The 18,847-nt window shown below is 33.3% G+C and overlaps 1 protein-coding gene across 1 annotated transcript; it reads left to right on the top strand.

The window, feature by feature from the left end:
* The first annotated feature begins 1,188 nt into the window (after nucleotides 1-1,188).
* Nucleotides 1,189-2,752, top strand: LOC139506958 (uncharacterized). The gene has a single exon (XM_071295590.1). It carries the CDS (start codon nucleotides 1,562-1,564, stop codon nucleotides 2,750-2,752), a length of 1,191 nt encoding a protein of 396 aa, XP_071151691.1. The 5' UTR covers nucleotides 1,189-1,561.
* The last annotated feature ends 16,095 nt before the right edge of the window (nucleotides 2,753-18,847 follow it).

Genomic DNA, 18,847 nt, shown 5'->3' with positions numbered 1-18,847 from the left:
TAGACACCCCATCTACCTTAAGTGTAAAAATGAGACAGACGAAGCCGTGTCTGTTGTTTCTCTTATTTCTAGTTCTCGAGGATAAATTTAGGGAACTCAAACATAAACGTTTGGATTATTAATGGAAAGAATATTATCAATATATCTGAATTCGAGATTAAATGATATGGCTGCCCATCGTGCATTTAGAGTTGTTCGAATTATCAGACTGTTGGGCTTCGTTAACTATTTTTAAACATCACTATGAATTTCCATAGCAAAAGAGCGACTACTCAAATCAACTTTACAAAAATGTCGTTTTCGATCTCTTTTTATTCATTTCAAAACTGCTAGTAGCTATGAGTATTGTTATCTCATACGCAACACGACGGGTGCCACATATGGAGCAGGATCTGCTTACCCTTCCGGAGCACCTGAGATCACCCCTAGTTTTTGGTGAGGTTCGTGTTGTTTATTCTTTAGTTTTATATGTTGTGTCGTGTGTACTATTGTTTGTCTGTTTGTCCTTTTTTATTTTTAGCCATGGCGCTGTTAGTTTATTTTCGATTTATGAGTTTGTGGTCCCTCTGGTATCTTTCGTCCCTCTTTTACACACGAAAGTGAAATAAAATGGATAAAGGAAGAGAAACATAAGAAAACTATCTGCATACTTTTTAGGAAAAAAAACCAGATGAAATATTCCGAATTTTACCAAAAGTTTTCGCAAATGCACCGAAACATGAACATTAGAAGTTTTATTGAAAGAATATTAATTTCAAACCAATTGTTTTATTCTAACAAGATCTGAACATTCTCCACTAATAACTGATCGATGGAAATCATTTACAAAACTCATAATATTCTATATAAGTATTATAATTCCTATAAACACATTTTTACACAAACAATAGAATTTATGTAATATACATAAATTCGGTTATTCTAGTGAAAAGTTTTAATCTCGGCCGTTGCAGTGCTTTCCTTTATAAATTCATATGTAGTCGATAAGATGTATAGTGGTGACGTCAATTTGACGTTAGCGTTCTTTTTAACTTTGAGCTGCAAGTGAACAGACGTGTATAATTACAGAGAGAAGTATTTTGAAAATATCAAGTAGATTATTATAGTGGATATTAAAGTTGGTATTTTATATATGTATAATATGCAAAGAGATATATGGATAATACAAAAAATTGTTTTAATAAAAAAAAAAAAAAAATTGTAAAATAGAAATTGTTGAATTTCGAAACGGCGTGGCCGCCACGTGATGCCGAATATGAAATAAAAGAAAAATTATTTAATCACAATACGACTTAAGTTAAAGAAATGATAATTTTGTTGTGACTTTATATTTGGTGAATAATTCACCCAGTGCGGAAGTAATTACTTCGTAGAATACGACATAGTATCAATTCAACAAAAACGATACATACATCGTTTGAACGGCTACAGCTTTAAGATATATTGTCATTGATTAAAGCTTTTGGTTACACACACAAACAAAACGAATAAATTTGAAATAAGTAAATAAATAAATTTAATAAAAATAAATGAATAAATAAATCTATTTGTGAGTTTCAGTATGTTGAGAAGAGGTACCAGGAAGCGTACATCATCAGCGAGAGTTGGAGTAAGAAGGACCCCGGTGGTGTCGAAGGGAGTTTCGTCACGGGCGTCAGTACAATCATCTATGACGGTTACAAGGCCTGAGGCTATCTATACATCTGGACATGACGGCGCTGCCATACCAACAACTGCAACAGTATCAACGACAAGAATGTTGATGCCAACATTTTCTAGCAATCAGGACAACTCCGTCCACATTCCGGACATGATACCATGGCAACCAAGACGAGCAATAGACCTCCAGTCAACTGTTGATAACACACAATTTGTGTCACAAACAGGTAATGTGACCAATAATGATTATGTACAAATACCCAATAGAATTGAAAGTGTTCATGAGAATCTAGGCATAAATGTAACACAGTCAATTAAAGGAAAAATATTGAAAGGGGAATTCATAGATTTAGCTTGTCTATTAAATAATTCAGTCAACACGGGTTCTGGCAAACATAAGTTGACATGGGCTCAAGGGGAATTCATTTTACAACCCATTTCTCAACAATCAAAAATTACAAATATTGAAAAGTGGACAGATGCTTTCATCATTTTTATTTATATTTATTGTGCTGTGCACGTAAACCGATTTAAGGAACTGTTAAAATACATGCACACAATACGCCTTGGGGCTCAAAGAAACCAAGGTATGGGTTGGAAAAATTATGATGAGCAATATAGACTAAGAAAAGCTCATGAACCATCCAGTTTATGGAGTAATATAGACAATGAGCTTTGGTTGTTATATATGCAACCAGTGAAAACTATCTCAAATGTGTCCTTAAATGTATCTAATAGTAATATTCAAGACAGTAGTGGTCATGGGAACAAATGCTATAGTTATAACTATGAAGGAAGCTGTTGGAAAAGACCTTGCTTTTATAGCCATTTGTGTTTAAGGTGTAATGGTTCACATCCAATTATAAACTGTCAAAGACAACTGGAAAATGTGAGACCACATGTTGGTAATACACAATATAACAAGGGCTCTCAGTTTCAGTTTTGGGCACCCGGGGCTCAGTATAGAGCAGGGCCCCAGTTTCAATTTCGCCCAAGGAGCGCCGGGTCAAGAGTCAGATTTTCCCCAAGAAATGCCACACAGTTCACACAAGCAAGATCTAGACCAAATATCAGAACTATGGCGACTTGGTAGAACCCCTATTAAGATTGGTGTTTTGAAAAAAGCTGAGGGCATATCCGCATGCAGGTGTAGCAAAAGAATTATATGAAGGATTTTTATGTGGCTTTCGTTTGAAATATTCAGGTCCGAGAATTTCTTTTATTTCCAAAAATTTACAGTCGGCAAATTGTCATAAAGTTGAAACGTTGGATAAGTTAGATCAGGAGGTAAAAGCGGGTAGGTCGGATGGCTGGTCCCTTTTTAGAAAAGCCGATTTTTACTCTTACGACTTCTCCTATCGGTCTAGTACCAAAAGAGAAAGGTTGGAGGTTAATATCTCATTTATCATATCCGGAAGGTTCCGGGGTCAACGATTTTATTGATCGCGATGAATGTTCCGTTCAATATGCATCTTTTGATGAAGTTATACAAATGGTCAGCTCACTCGGAAAGTCTGCATTGATTGGGGTACGGGACATAAAGTCCGCTGTTCGTTTGCTGCCAGTGCACCCATCAGATTTTGAATTATTAGGGATTTATTTTGATGAAAAGTTCTTTGTAAATAAAAGTATGGCTATGTGATGTTCAATTTCATGTAATTTATTCAATAAGTTTTCAACCTTTTTTCACTGGTTAGTAGTTGAACGGAGTTAAGTGAAATCACTTGTGCATTATTTGGATGATTTTTTATTTGGAGGCCCTGAGGATACACCTGTATGTCAAATGATGCTAGACACTTTTTCAGATATTTGTGAGGAACTAGGTGTTCCGATTGCTTCTGAAAAATCAGTTGGACCTGTAACATCTTTGAAATTTTTAGGATTGGTCATTGACACTGTTGAAATGGTTGTCAGAATACCACAAGACAAATTGTTAAAGCTAAAGTCCTTACTTGAACCGATTTTGTTGAATAAAAAGATTACACACAAGGCCTTAGAATCAGTAGTGGGTTTGATGGCTTTCTGTTCAAGAGCGATTACTTCGTCTAGGGCTTTCCTTCGCAGGTTTTATGATGTCATAGGGTCTATAAAAAATAAAAAGCCTTTTTATTCAATTAGAATAAATAATGATCTCAGAGAAGATGCAAAAATTTGGCTGATTTTTCTGGAACATTTTAACGGAGATTGTTATCTATCAGAAAACACGTAGATAACAAATGAAACGTTGCATTTGTACACTGACAGCTGTGGTAACTCTGATTTAGGTTGTGGTGCATATTTTGATGGTAAATGGGCACAATATAAATGGCCGGAAGCATGGTCAAATATGCCAATCATGAGGGACATTACTTTTTTAGAGTTAGTTCCAATTGTTTTAGCTATGTTTATATGGGCATCAAATTTCCAAAATCGAAAGATTTTATTTCGAATTGACAATATGGCATTAGTTAGCATTATCAATAAAAGAACTGCCAAGTCGAAGCGTGTGATGGCATTTATTCGTCCCCTTCACTACAAACCATTAAAAGTCTGAAATGGCCTATATCTGTACTCGACTGTACTGATTTTTACTCGACCAGTCTGAATTCGTCTGAGATTTACTTGATAATACTCGACTGTAGTCTGAACCATACTTAACAGTCTGAATGTGTACTTGACCAGTACTAAACCATTTTATACGAGTCTGAACTGTACTCGACCTAGTCTGAACCGTACTTGACCTAGTCTGAACCATACTCGACCTAGTCTGAACCATACTTGACCAAGTCTTAACCAAACTAGACCTATTATTTGTATCTATCAACTGAATTTTATCAATTTAGGAATTTTTTAAATAAAAATGAAATTTGAACAACAACTTGAAATTAAAAATGTATTCAATATAGTATAGAAATTAAAATTTCACAACAATCAATCATAATATAACTTGAACTCAATATTAATCAACACTTACATAATAATATACATCAACTTTGAAAATATAAATAAAACAAGCTGATCAAATAATCTAAAAAAATGAATTTTGACTAATATTTTCAATATTATTCAAAATTTTATGAATATTTCGGAAGTATTTTATGGTAACTGGACTATCTTCACCATTAACTTAAGCCTAGTATATTTATGGTGTCAGTTGAGTTCAGGTAATAATGCAGTGAATGTTTTTTTATTAAGATATATATAAAATAGTATATAAAACAACTTAATAAATTTAAAAAAAATGAGAGCTTAATTGTTTTGTTTTATTTAACCAAGAATTTAATATAATCATTATAATAGAATTTCCATAGCAATCCTTGATAACCTTTTTGAAAAAGGAAATGTATTCCAAGGTAACAGTAAATTTTTTTTCAATTGATTTAAGTATTTTTTTGTCAAATTAACATGGCATACATAAAGCACTTTAATATGTTCTAATTACCTCAGTACATGTGTGTTTTACAGGTAAAAAGAAAGCCCTATTTTCTTAAATTCGTGTATTACTTATCTAGTACATACATGTATATTCGAAAGGTCTTGTTATTTAATTTAAACAGGAGATTGCAATTTTGAATCAATGTTATTTAGAATTTAATACCTCTGACCAGGTGTGATTTTATTTATGAGTTTGCCCCCAAGCAGAGGCTATACTTTATATTTCACCACTAATCAGAAAAACAATTTTATTTATTTATTTAATTTTATCTTTTTTTTATATAAGTTATATATAATATATTTTTTTTTATCCTAAATATAATCAGAGATATATTTCTTTTATAAGGTTAAAATCGTTTATAAATTTTGTTGGCTGTTGTTATATATGTCAGTTAAAAAGAAATTTATTTTAACAGTTATAAAAGTAGAATTTTTTTTGGTCTAGTATGGTTCAGACTGGTCGAGTATTGTTCAGACCTTTGGTTAAGTATGGTTTAGACTGGAAAAATAGGTCAAGTACATGTCAAGAATGGGTTAAGACTGTTTCAGACTGGTCGAGTAATAGTTCAGACTATTTTCAACGGCAAAGATAAGGGTCGAGTACGATTCAGTACAGTCAAGTATGGTTCAGACTGGGGTCGAGTAATGTCAAGTAAAAGTCAGACCAATTCAGACTGGTCGAGTAAAAATCAGTACAGTCGAGTACAGATATAGGCCATTTCAGACTTTAATGGTTTGTAGTGCTTGTTCTTTTTACAATGCAGCAAAATATTCAGTTTAAAGCACAACATATTGATGGTTGTAAAAATGAAATTGCAGACTCGATTTCTCGTTTTCAGTTGAAGAGATTCCGGGGCCGAGTCGGTTCCAGAAAACAACCCAGAAGAGTTCAGAGATTTGATATTGAGTCTGAAACAAACAGATTAATTAATAGTTCGCTTGCTCCTAATACAATTCAAGCTTATCAACGAGCCTTAAATGCTTTGGCTAAATTTAGGGATAGTTTTGATTTAGATCATAGTTTTCCAATACCATTGAACCACCTTTCTCAGTTCATTGCATACATGTCTTGCTTGGACATGGCTCCATCTACGGTGAAATGTTATATCTCAGCTATCAGTTTTTATAATAAGATTAATAATTACGAAGATATGTCTCAATTATTTGTTGTAAGGAAAATGATTGATGGAATGGCAAGGTCAAAGTTAAAGAGACCTGACAGTAGATTACCTATTACTTTAGATCTTTTAAAAAATATTATAAAGATTTTGCCCGCATTTTGTAGCTCCAGATATGAAGCTGTCTTATTTTCTAGTGCTTTTTCAATGTATTTTTTTGCATTTCTGCGAGTTGGTGAAATGACAACTGCATGTGGCAGGGAAGGGTCTAATCATGCCATTAAAATTGAAAATGTGGAGGTTACTAATCATAATATAAAAATATACTTGGCGTCTTCAAAAACAGACCAGCTAGGTCGAGGGAATCAATTTTTGTGGCCCGACAATCAGATGTTGGAATTTGTCCGGTAAAATTACTGCAAGAATATTTAAAGATTCGACCTCGAATTAGTGGTCAATTATATTGCCACTTTGATGGCTCTCCGATGACTCGATATCAGTTTTCAGGAATTCTAAAACAAGCCCTGGGGTATATTGGTTTTGATCAATCAAAGTATGGGACGCACTCATTTAGAATCGGTAGTGCTACTTCAGCAACTATGCTTGGTTTTTCTGACGAGCAAATTAAAGTAATGGGTCGTTGGAGTTCTGATACTTTCAAAAGTTATATACGAATACCAAAATTTTGAATAAATTTCGTTGAATTTGATGGTCAATTTAGAATAATTCATGTCAATACATACATGTATTAAATTGTAGGCCAAGAAGTGTCAGTATGGATAGTAGGCTCATCTTTGATAAGAAATGCATTTGTACATGCAAGAAGTAGAACAGGTGGTGTTAATTTAGGTCTCCATAGAATAGGAGTTAAAATTTGGTGGCAAGGGTATGGTGGCATGGGTATAAAAGATTTGGAATCAACAATAAAAAGACTGATGAAATATGAAAAAGCGCCGAAATATCTTGTCCTTCATATTACTGGAAATGATTTGGGGAAGACAAAACTAGGGTTTTTAAGGAATGAAATCAAGACCACCTTGGAGAAGGTACAAAGTTATCTACCCAATAGTTCGATTGTCTGGTCTCAAATTTTACCGAGAACAAATTGGCGTCATTCAATAAGTCAGGATAGCATGATGGCATGCAGAATTAGGATAAATAGTGCCATTGCATCATTCGTGTTAAAGAATGGGGGACATTATATAAAGTATCCAGATGTTCTTCCTAATAGTACTTTTTTAAAGGAAGATGGTGTTCATTTGACAGACCTCGGTAATGATATATTTCTGAATAATTTGCAAGGTGCGCTTGAAATGTTTATTTGTTTTGGTTCTTATACATATCCAGATACATTTGGTACTAGTATGTGTATATCTTAAGTAATTTTAAAACCGTATTGGCCACAGTCCTATCGCAGCTTCATCCCCACTTTAGTGGCGGTTGATCCGGTACGGTTGAGTTTGACATATACCGTACCTAATCAATTTGGCAACTTCGCTGCGTGTGATAAACTACAGTTACAGTTGTCTATATTTTAGTGATATTAAAAGTACATTTTGTGGATCGGTGTATCCTAGGATCCAACAGCTAAGTTAGTTGATCGCTGTATCCCAGGATCATACATCTATCTATTTATATATATCTATCTAGTTATCTGTAGGTTGCCAGAGGTAACCAAAAAATGATCTATACATCTATGAATCTAGTTATCTATGAATCTATCTAGTTGAACAATATATATCGTTGAATCTATATGTGTACATATTTAAATTTGTGTTTAATAATAAAAAACTGTGGTCAATACTGCCAATAAATCTTAGTTTTACAAGCCATCTCGAATAATAGAATTTATGTAATATACATAAATTCGGTTATTCTAGTGGAAAGTTTTAATCTCGGCCGTTGCAGTGCTTTCCTTTATAAATTCATATGTAGTCGATAAGATGTATAGTGGTGACGTCAATTTGACGTTAGCGTTCTTTTTAACTTTGAGCTGCAAGTGAACAGACGTGTATAATTACAGAGAGAAGTATTTTGAAAATACCCACCCTCCCTCCACTATATATAGTTAAACCATGTAGTTTTGTTTGGGTACTGCTCTTTAGTTCTTTTTATTTTCAGGTACATGTATATACGAGTAGTTAGAGTTCCAGTATGAAAAATTCTTCTCCATTGATGATTTGCCATGTGATGTCAAAAATTGCAGTAGTCAGTTAGATGTTGGTTGTATAGAAACATTTGATCGTTAAAAAGTGAAAAATGTGTTTGGCAACTTCGCTGCGTGTGATAAACTACAGTTACAGTTGTCTATATTTTAGTGATATTAAAAGTATATTTTGTGGATCGCTGTATCCCAGGATCCAACAGCTAAGTTAGTTGATCGCTGTATCCCAGGATCATACATCTATCTATCTATATATATCTATCTAGTTATCTGTAGGTTGCCAGAGGTAACCAAAAACTATCTAGTTGAACAATATATATCGTTGAATCTATATGTGTACATATTTAAATTTGTGTTAAATAATAAAAAGCTGTGGTAAATGCTGCCAATAAATCTTAGTTTACAAGCCATCTCGAATAATATCTGGTATACAAACACTTAGAATATAACGACAAAAACTTCCAGAAAATAACACATACTCAAAGCTTAAATTATCCATCTAAAGAATCTGAATGAAGATGAGAAATCTCTTATACTAAATCAGAAAAAGTCAATGTAAACGTCAAGGCATTGATTGTTACAACTATACAAGTATAAAGTTCCAAGGATAGCAACAAAAAGAAAGTTTACACCGGGTCGCCAAAACTCAATTTTGATGCAATAAATGAAACAGGAACTGCGTTTACATCCACATCAGCTGAATGTCTTGTGAAAGAATCAGGAATAAACAAGCTCTAAGGCAATTTCACATTCAAAAAACATTTCATTTAATAAGGATGAAATTTTGGCAAATCATAAGTGCTTCGTGGCTTCAATAAACATTACGTTGACCAGTCTATTTTTGGTTATATCCATCGGTGCATTACGTTTGCGCGCATTACCACTACATTTGCGCGCAAAAATCATTACGTTTGCGCGCAGCTTTTGATTACATTTGACGTGGCTCGGTACTTGTACATCCCATCATTGTCTTGTGCTATAGTGAATTGTTGTATTCTTATCTTTCGCTTTTGCTAGTGTGCTTTGACTATATGATACTTTGTTTTCATTTGTTGACATATTTGTTAGGTAATATAGTTATTAAGTTTATAACAAAATTCTTACTGCTGTACGTACCCCTACCTGTGACTTTTTCACCGTTTATGTTTGTGTGTTTTGTTCACATATTGTTGTCAATATACCAGAATTGTATGCGACTGTTATGGGTTAAGTAAGCTATAACACCACGTTCAACCCAACATTTTCTACATAAGAAAATACCTATAAGGAATATGACAGTTGCTATCTATTCGTTAATATGTTTGAGCTTATGATTTTGTCATTTGGTTAGGGACTTTCCGTTTTGAACTTTCCTTGGAGTTCGGTATTACTGTTTAAATAGTTAACATTATATAAATAACACATAGCTGAGAAGGTGATAGATCAGGTTGCTTCCCCGAGAAAACATTGTCAACCCACGGGGGGGGGGGGGGGGTTAACTTCGATAATTTTTTGGTAGGGGTGTGCCATTTTTGCCTCAAAAAACGTACCCATTTTAATATAACATTCACTGAAATTCAGTACCTATAGTTATATAAATATTTAAGAAAGAATGACCTATACTTATATACAATATTAAAAATATGACCCATGCTTATATAAGCACTAACTCATCATCACTCATCATTCATAAATATACCAGCTAACCTTACGTTTTAATAAATGATATGTAGATCATACCCCAAATCAATATACAGTTATCAAACGTAAATGCATTTTTATATAAAATCTCCCATAATGACCCATAATTTTAGCACATCCCGGTATACCCCATATCAAAATAGTTATAAAACCAAACAATTAAAAAGTTGGAGAGCATTGAGGATCCAAATTTCCAAAATATTAGTTTGTAAGTGAATTAGTGAACATTCAATCAATTGAAATAAAAGTTTTACCAATTATATTATCAACCCTACATAATGATCGGGGAAGATCCTATCAACAACTGGTAGTCTTCCAGTAACAAAGCTATCTTTTCATTAGTTTTCGACACGTTTCTATTATATTTTCTCGTTGTATTTTTTTTTTCTCATAATTTCTGTTTATTATCTTTGACGGTTTTTCAAATGTAGTAAAGCTCCTAAATATTATGGAAATGTTTCTTCCAACATTATGTTTACTTCCGATAACTTCAATTTCAGTGAGCATTAGTAAATTTTATGTATTACTGACATGCTATGAAACAGGAGATTAGTAGATTAAATTTACCCCATTTTTTAAATGATTGAAATATTTAAAAAGTTATCAAAGGTACCATGATTATAATTTAATATTCTAGACGCGCGTTTCTTCTACATAAGACTCATCAGTGCCGCTCAGATCAAAATAGTTATAAAGCCAAAACAAATACAAAGTTAGAGAGCATTGAGGATTCCGATTTTTTTAAATTTCAATTACAATTGAACTCTTTACATTTATTCGAGATTTCAGAAATGTTGATTTGTAATATACATTTGTATTTAATAAACTTGACCAACTTCTTTAAATTAAGCAGGACGTTCGCGTACAGTCCGGTCGTATGCGTATTTTGAAATAGTACATATACAGTCCAGACCGTACGCATACGGTCCAAATATTCATATGGTCTGGAACATAGACGTTTAAAGTGTAAACGCTAAACATAGTCAATTTATATTAAGATGAATTCAATAAGGAAGGACATGAACTTTGTTATTGATCATATGAGAGGAAGAACGTACTTGCCATTCAAATGATAAAAAAAAAATCGTTTGACCAAAGGATGCGCACTTAACACGTACTCTTTCAGAAAACGCCGGTTGCTATTTCACTTTTACTTACTAATACAAATCTCTAGAATAGATTTTTTTTATACGTCAACAACATTCTGAATAGCACTCATGTTGTATTCCTTATCCATAACGACGAACACTGTGTGTAGGCTTGTTACTTTGGGGAAATGTGTTAAAAGTACATTAATGAATCAACGTAGATACCTTGGATAATGATTTATGTATACAGAGTATTCACCAACCAATCCCTGATTCCTAGTATTGTGCCGACATCACTTGCCAAACCATACCCTGTTCTAACCTGAAAACATTGAAAAACACCCTATTCTAAACAGAAATATTGAAAAACTTACCCTGTTCTAGACACGCCCAAAAATTTATACCCTGTTCTAGACCGTATAAAATATATGCTGTTCTAGACCTGGGTTCTGGACTGCATCTTAAATAGTCAAATAAGTGATCCTGTTCTAGACAAATACTTTGTTTGAAAAAAGACCTGTTCTCACCAGCAGGGCAAGAAAAAGCGACACTGTTCTAACCAGCAGGACATGAAAAAGGGACCCTGTTCTAACCAGAAGGGCATTAAAAAGACACTCGTACCACTAAAAATATATAGGAAGTAAACCCCTACCCCTTCCCGGACTTCACAGTAGCAACGATATTAGTTCTTACTGCCACTTTATTATCCGTGTTGTTTGTATAGCTACGTATACATAAGTTATCACTGCTCCAGTTACTGATGATATGCGTGTTTATTTCATAAACATTGGTCTTTGCTATTTTATCAATTTTTCTCTGTATCAATTAGAGAATCTTTTCAAGGAATATGTCAACTTTCTATGCGTATTTCTTTTGCTAGAAGACAGGGATACTTCAATTCTTTGTATAAAACTGGGAAGATGATGTTAAAGATGAAACCATTCTGCAGCTTTGGGAGAAAAGAGGTTGGTTCTTTTTTGGTAGAGTAAAGTGAGGTCTCATCTGCTTCGCAAGCATCGACCAATGCCATTGACAAATTTATTCAGTTCGACCATCTCTTTGGGAGGGATCTCAAAGTAATACTACAACTGATGAGACTTCGTCTTTATGGATGATGTTAGGAATAAACTTTTTTGCTTCACCTTCTTAGCCTGAGACGTTATCATCTACTATTTAGGCTTCGTGTGGATTTCCATTTCCACAGCATCTGACATTTCTCATAATTCTTATCCGTACTTTAATAGCATGACAGTTGCTCTAAAAACTATCAATGCTAGCATAAGTTATTTTGATTTCAGAAAATGAGACCAACAAGCCAACAGCTAGGTTTGGCATCCCTTCGTTTACGAAAACAATCGTAAAATGTTACGTTCAGGGCAATGTGCGTTTAATAGTTAGTCTTGCTTATTTTTACTGGTTTGAACGACACGTATTCAATCAGTGAGTTGGATATGATAAACATAATTTGAGGGGATATTTTCCATTACATTTATCAATTTATCAATGACTAATAAAGGCAACAGTAGTATACCGCTGTTCAAACTCATAATTCCATGGACAAAAAACAAAATCGGGGTAACAAACTTTATAACTTTGTGACAATATACTGCCCTACACGCCAATGGCGTACAAGGGAAGTAAGTAAGTAAGTAATGTGACTATATGATGGGCTGAGATATCGTGACATATATTTATATATATAAGTACGTCTGAGTCAGTGACAACTCTACAACAGATTTATCCATCGGATCACCAGCAATGATAGTGATACATGGCTGTGTACATTATGTATATACCCAGGTGGTCGTATGGTCTAGCGGGACTGCTACAGTGCAGGCGATTTGGTGTCACGATATCTCAGTAGCATGGGTTCGAATCCCGGCGACGAAAGAACAAAAAAATTGCGAAAGCAAATTTATCGATCTAACATTGTTGGTTTGATGTTTAGACAAGTGGTATATATTTATATATACAGTCAGCAGGGTTAAAGAACATCAGTTGTTCGACCTGTTAGTCAAATGCGTTTTGTTTAAATATACTTTTTTCGTCTTTTGGAAAATGTTGTTTGTGCTGTTTTTAGACCCTTCTACAACGAAATTTGTTTTACATGCACACGTATAAAAATTGCGGTTTTTATCCAACGCAATCATAGGTTTGAACGTAGTTTTCAATTTAGACTCGTATTTATATATACATATATACATTCTTAATATATTTAATAAAATTCATTGAATAAATAACACAGGGAAATATCTAAGAAGTAAATTATACAAATAAGTTTTTGACTGATGGTTTAAATTCAAGGTCAAAACTACATGTCAATACAAGTACATGCGCACATTGAGGCCATATGCTGACATGTTACAATAACAAATAATTAAGGAACTGGACGCGTATTCTACAACTATAAATTGTCCAGATTGGTAAAAACATGTCAATTAAAATCAGCTAGATAGATATTCATCTGTGTATCTTTAGAGTAAAAACTATTAGTGTCAAAGTAATAGAAATTTGGATAGTCTGTTATACTAGCTAAACCTCTCACTTGTATGACAGTCGAACCAAATTCCAAAATATATAGAAAACGATGTGTGAACAAACACAAACAGACATAATAGGTAAAAATGTCAAACTCATGGTCATGGCAGTCAATATTGTTTTATTATCTATAAATCACTATAATAAAGGCAACAGTAGTATACCGCTGATCGAAACTCATAAATCGATAGAAAAAAACAAATCCGGGTTACAAACTAAAATTGAGGGAAACGCATTAAATATAAGAGGAGAACAACGACACAACAGAAACACAACGTTAAAATGTAACACACACAGAAACGAACTATAATATAACAATGGCCATTTTCCTGACTTAGTACAGGACATTTTTAAGAGAAAAAAAATGGTGGGTTGAACCTGGTGTTGTGGCATGTCAAACCTCCCGCTTTAATGACAATGTTAAATATAACATTAGAATGACAACATAACATTACAGGACTACAATTCAAATAAAAAGGTGGACATATAGGACAAAGAAACACACGAATAATAGCTAGCAAAAGGCACCAGGTAAAAATTAAATACACCAGAAGTGCGCTTCGTCCACAGAAGACTAGCCATTGACGATAAGATGAAAAAAGTTCGAAAGCCAAAAACAAGTACAAAGTTGAACAGCACTGACGACCAAAAGTTCAAAAAAGTTGTGCCCAATACGGCTAGGGTTTTCTGCTTGGGATAAGACAAACAAATATGTAACAAAGAACCACAAAAAGGCATCCCACATTTTCTTTTTTAAATAAAGACAAAGCACATCATCCAAAATGAAGACAAGAATACACAAATTCACTAAAGCACAATAACACAATAACGGGATGTATACAGAGCCTCGTCGTATGCATCAAAGGAACCACAAAAAGGCATATAGATCAAGCACATTAGCAAAAATGAAAGACAAGAATACAAAATGTATCACAGATCATTAACACAATCACGGGATGTATAAGCACAGAGTCACGTCATATGTATCAAAGAAACAAAACATACCAGTATTATGATATACATGACCTTAAAAATATATGCTTGTAAATAAAATATGGAATTCAAAATTCAACAACTGGAAGACTTATAATTTAAAAGAAGATATCGACGGACACAACTGTCAGCGTCATCACACACAGTTCGTTCACCAAACAGTCGAGACTAAACCAACTACAAATAATCTGTGACTGTACAACCATATATACATAAATAATGAGATCAGATTCGTTAAACGTTAAGCGCCTTTTTTATGGAAAAATATATATATTTTTGTGCACATATTCCTTGGCTTTATGAAGATTTTTTCTCAATAAAACACATTTTATAAACTTATATTGATTTTAATAAGAATGTAGAAATCTTTCGAAAATAAAAGCCCTATAATAAATTTTATTAACACATATATTTCACTTTTAAAATTACACATTTATTTTATATAAACTAAAATAAATACTTTTGTTTTTAAAAGAACATTGCAATTTTTACGCGCTTTACTTATTTGTGTTATATCCATATATAAGATCAACGGAGTCCAATAGTGAAGTGCAAATGCACCGAAACTATAATATGTAATACTTTAGTTTCAAAGATTCTACTTAATGCAATAAGGAAGGATATGGTTTGTCATATGAAAGGAAATACATACTTATCATTGAAAAACGTATATAACACATACAAAGGCAGAATATTATTTTAGAAGCATTATCTACTGAATTTAAGCTTATTGTTCTTCATTATGATATCATTGATTTATTTTCAATAATTATCTTGATCCTCTCTTCGAGTAATTTAAAATGATTTTTTCAAACAAAAACATTTTGTATAATAGAAATACATGAAAATATCTTGTTAAAAATTATTTGTTTGTTCCTAACATTTTGTACATCAAAAGACATTGCTATAAATGATTTGTTCAGGAGCAAGAGGGGACAACTGGTACGACAATAAATAGACAAGTAAGCTCCTTGCTAAACTGGAAAAACCATGGAGTTCTTCATAATGTATTGATAGTTTGATACTCATAAGTTTGTAAACGTAGTGTAACGGGAATGGAGTTTCCCCTGGCTTCGTTTTCTCGTTGTCTACCCAAGTTCTGGGATATTGGACAACTATAAAACCACGTAAATATAAACAAGATGTTTATTAAGATAAATACGTTATGGTTGAGTATAAGTTACATATAAGAATAATCAAATATACGGAGGTGACGAGTCTATTTGTCATTGTAGAGTTAGTTACGATATTGTTATCAGGTCATTAAAGATTGCATATTTTGGCTTTAATATTGATTCACTTATAGGGTCTTTGCATCGGAACTAATCACATTTATTTAAAAACAGTTGTTGGCATGCATGGGTTATGTTCTTCTCATATATTTTATGATAATATGATACTAAACCCCTCACGGGAAGGATTGTGCCTGATATTCATATGATGAAGACCTAATCTTTCAATCAGTTTAATTGAAGTCTGGAGCTGGCATGTCAGTTAACTGCTAGTAGTCTGTTGTTACTTATGTATTATTGTCATTTTATTTATTTTCTTTTGTTACATCTTATGACATCGAACTCGGACTTCTCTTGAACTGAATTTTAATGTGCATATTGTTATGCGTCTACTTTTCTACATTGGCTAGAGGTATAGGGGGAGGGTTGAGATCTCATAAACATGCTAAACCCAGCCACAATTTTGCGCCTGTCCAAAGTCAGGAGCCTCTGGCCTTTGTTAGTCTTGAATGATGTTTAATTTTAGTTTCTTGTGTATAATTCGGAGTTTAGTATGACGTCCATTATCACTGTACTAGTATACATATGTTTTAAGGGGCCAGCTGAAGGACGCTTACGGGTGCGGGAGTTTCTCGTTACATTGAAGACCCATTGTTGGCCTTCGTTTGTTGTCTGCTCTATGGTATGGTTGTTGTCGCTTTGACATATTCCCCGTTTCCTTTCTCAATTTTATTCCATATTTGCAAGCCAAACGGTATGAGTGTAGACTGCCCTGAACCCGGTGAATGACGTCATACTTATAGTTCCTAAGAATAACGAGCCCGGCCGGGCCGGAAGTCAGGCACGTGCAAGAAGCAGGTAGTCTCGACAAGAATAATTACATGGAAGGTCTCGGGAGAAAGAGTTATGGAACTATCAATAATACTAACATTAACTAATTTTCCCGAATAAATAGAATAGAAAAGTAAACAAAGTGACCACAGTTACACTAGTATCTAGTTATCGTAGAGTTTTTATTTTTCCTTACGATTACAATATTATTATTTTATGAATTTAGATGAGTTTTTACATCATTTCCTTCTATAACCGTAATTATGAACTGTTTCTACAAATTATGTGTATGAATATTAAGCACATCATGTTTTAAAATTAAAAAAAAACGTTTGAAGAAGATTCGTTTAGTTACAGGAAATACACACTTGGTAATCAGATCAAACAATATGTTTAATTGCGTTCCATTAACGCTCACTTCCATATTTCAACATGTGACAGTCTATCGACATAACATCAAAAGGTCAATAGGACCATGTACATTGTACGTATAAGTCTTTCTATCACATGTGTTGGGAAAAAACAACAAACACTGATAACATAAATGAATAATTCAGGAACAGTTTAATTTGTTTTACGCAGATGTACTGAAATTGACTACTTTTCCTATTTTGGTGGCTATTGGAGGAGTACTTAATTTGCATTTTTTAAATTATTATAAAATCAATACCACCTGCAGTACAAGGACACGATTATTTATTCATATTTTTTATATTGTTCATATGTTGCCGTAATAACAAAAATGGACTTTCAATTCCTGCAATCGTTTTTATTAAACATGGATGAAATGATAACATTTGCCATCATTGGAAAAGAGGGACATTGTGTTTTCTCCGATGGGATATTATGTACTGAACAAAAGTTATTGGATAAAATAATTTGCAGCATGGAAAGTTCAGTTTTAAGCAAAATACCAATGTTCACGTTAATTGTAGAAGACGGTGAAATATTTCGCTGTATCAAAACCGGACAAACAGGGTTCTTAGGAAAAGGTGACACAGGAAAAGTGTTAATTGCTCAAATATCAGAATCAGTTTCTATTATTTTCCTTGGTGAAGCGAACTATAATGGATCCTTCTTATATAAGATTACACGTGCATTGAAAACCCATGAATTATTGAACAACGGGAATATTGATCAAATGAATGTGACAAGTAATAGTCCTATTAATGTTAGATTACAAGGATAATATTGTTTTCCCTAAAAGTATGGATACTTATTGTTATATTAACAATTGTAAATTAATTATATAGTGTTACGTCAAGTAAGCATAAGTCGTATCTTCTGACTGATTGCGTACACGAATGGCGGGTGATGTATGCAAAGCAGAAGACGTAAATCATTTCGACGCAAATGATCTCGCTTCTGTTAAAGTGTGTGCGATTTCATCAGTTTGATTGTTACCTATTGTATTTTTAAAAGTTGGGTGACATTTTTACATCGTTAAAATACTGTTGCCTAAATTTATCTAATATTCATCTTGACTTTAAATATACAATGTCTCATTAGCATTCGTACCAAACTTTATTTATCTATTACCGTATAGGTGATACATGTTTGTATCGACTTGTGAAGCTCAATCGTTCGATTTCACCCTCTCTGACCCTTCTGAACCCGTATATTCTAATCGTAGGTCTATTCAGTGCCCCTTTGGAATTTCATTCAATGATGACAACCTGGATCTCCCTTCACTGCATTGTAAACCTAAATTACATAGTGTCCTCACAAACACCTTTAAAATTAAAACGATCGGTCAGAGTACATACCATGTAAGTCTCATTCCTCTTGCAATAGTATTAAAACGATTGGCTTTTCTACCATTAACAAAAATTTCTCAATTGCAAACTAAAAAACAAATCGAAAGAATCGAGCCTATAGAATGGTCAACAACGATACAAGTATCTTGTTTTTGGGGGGGGGATAAATAACTCTGATTCAAACCAAATATTCTCAAACTTACATTATCATGATGCTATATTTCTTATTTGACATCATATATTTTTCCTGACTTAGTACAAGCATTTTCCGAAGCAAGTTTGGGTTAAATTTGCTTTTAAAGCTATTTTTATGACACTTATTTATAGTTTCGTCATATTGACAAATATTGGTGCTCATGAGAAATTGTACACA

This window comes from Mytilus edulis, chromosome 1, assembly GCF_963676685.1.
Source record: "Mytilus edulis chromosome 1, xbMytEdul2.2, whole genome shotgun sequence".
Classification (NCBI taxonomy): domain Eukaryota; kingdom Metazoa; phylum Mollusca; class Bivalvia; order Mytilida; family Mytilidae; genus Mytilus; species Mytilus edulis.
Note: the sequence above shows the minus strand (reverse complement) of the source record. Positions and strands in the feature narration are given on the sequence as shown.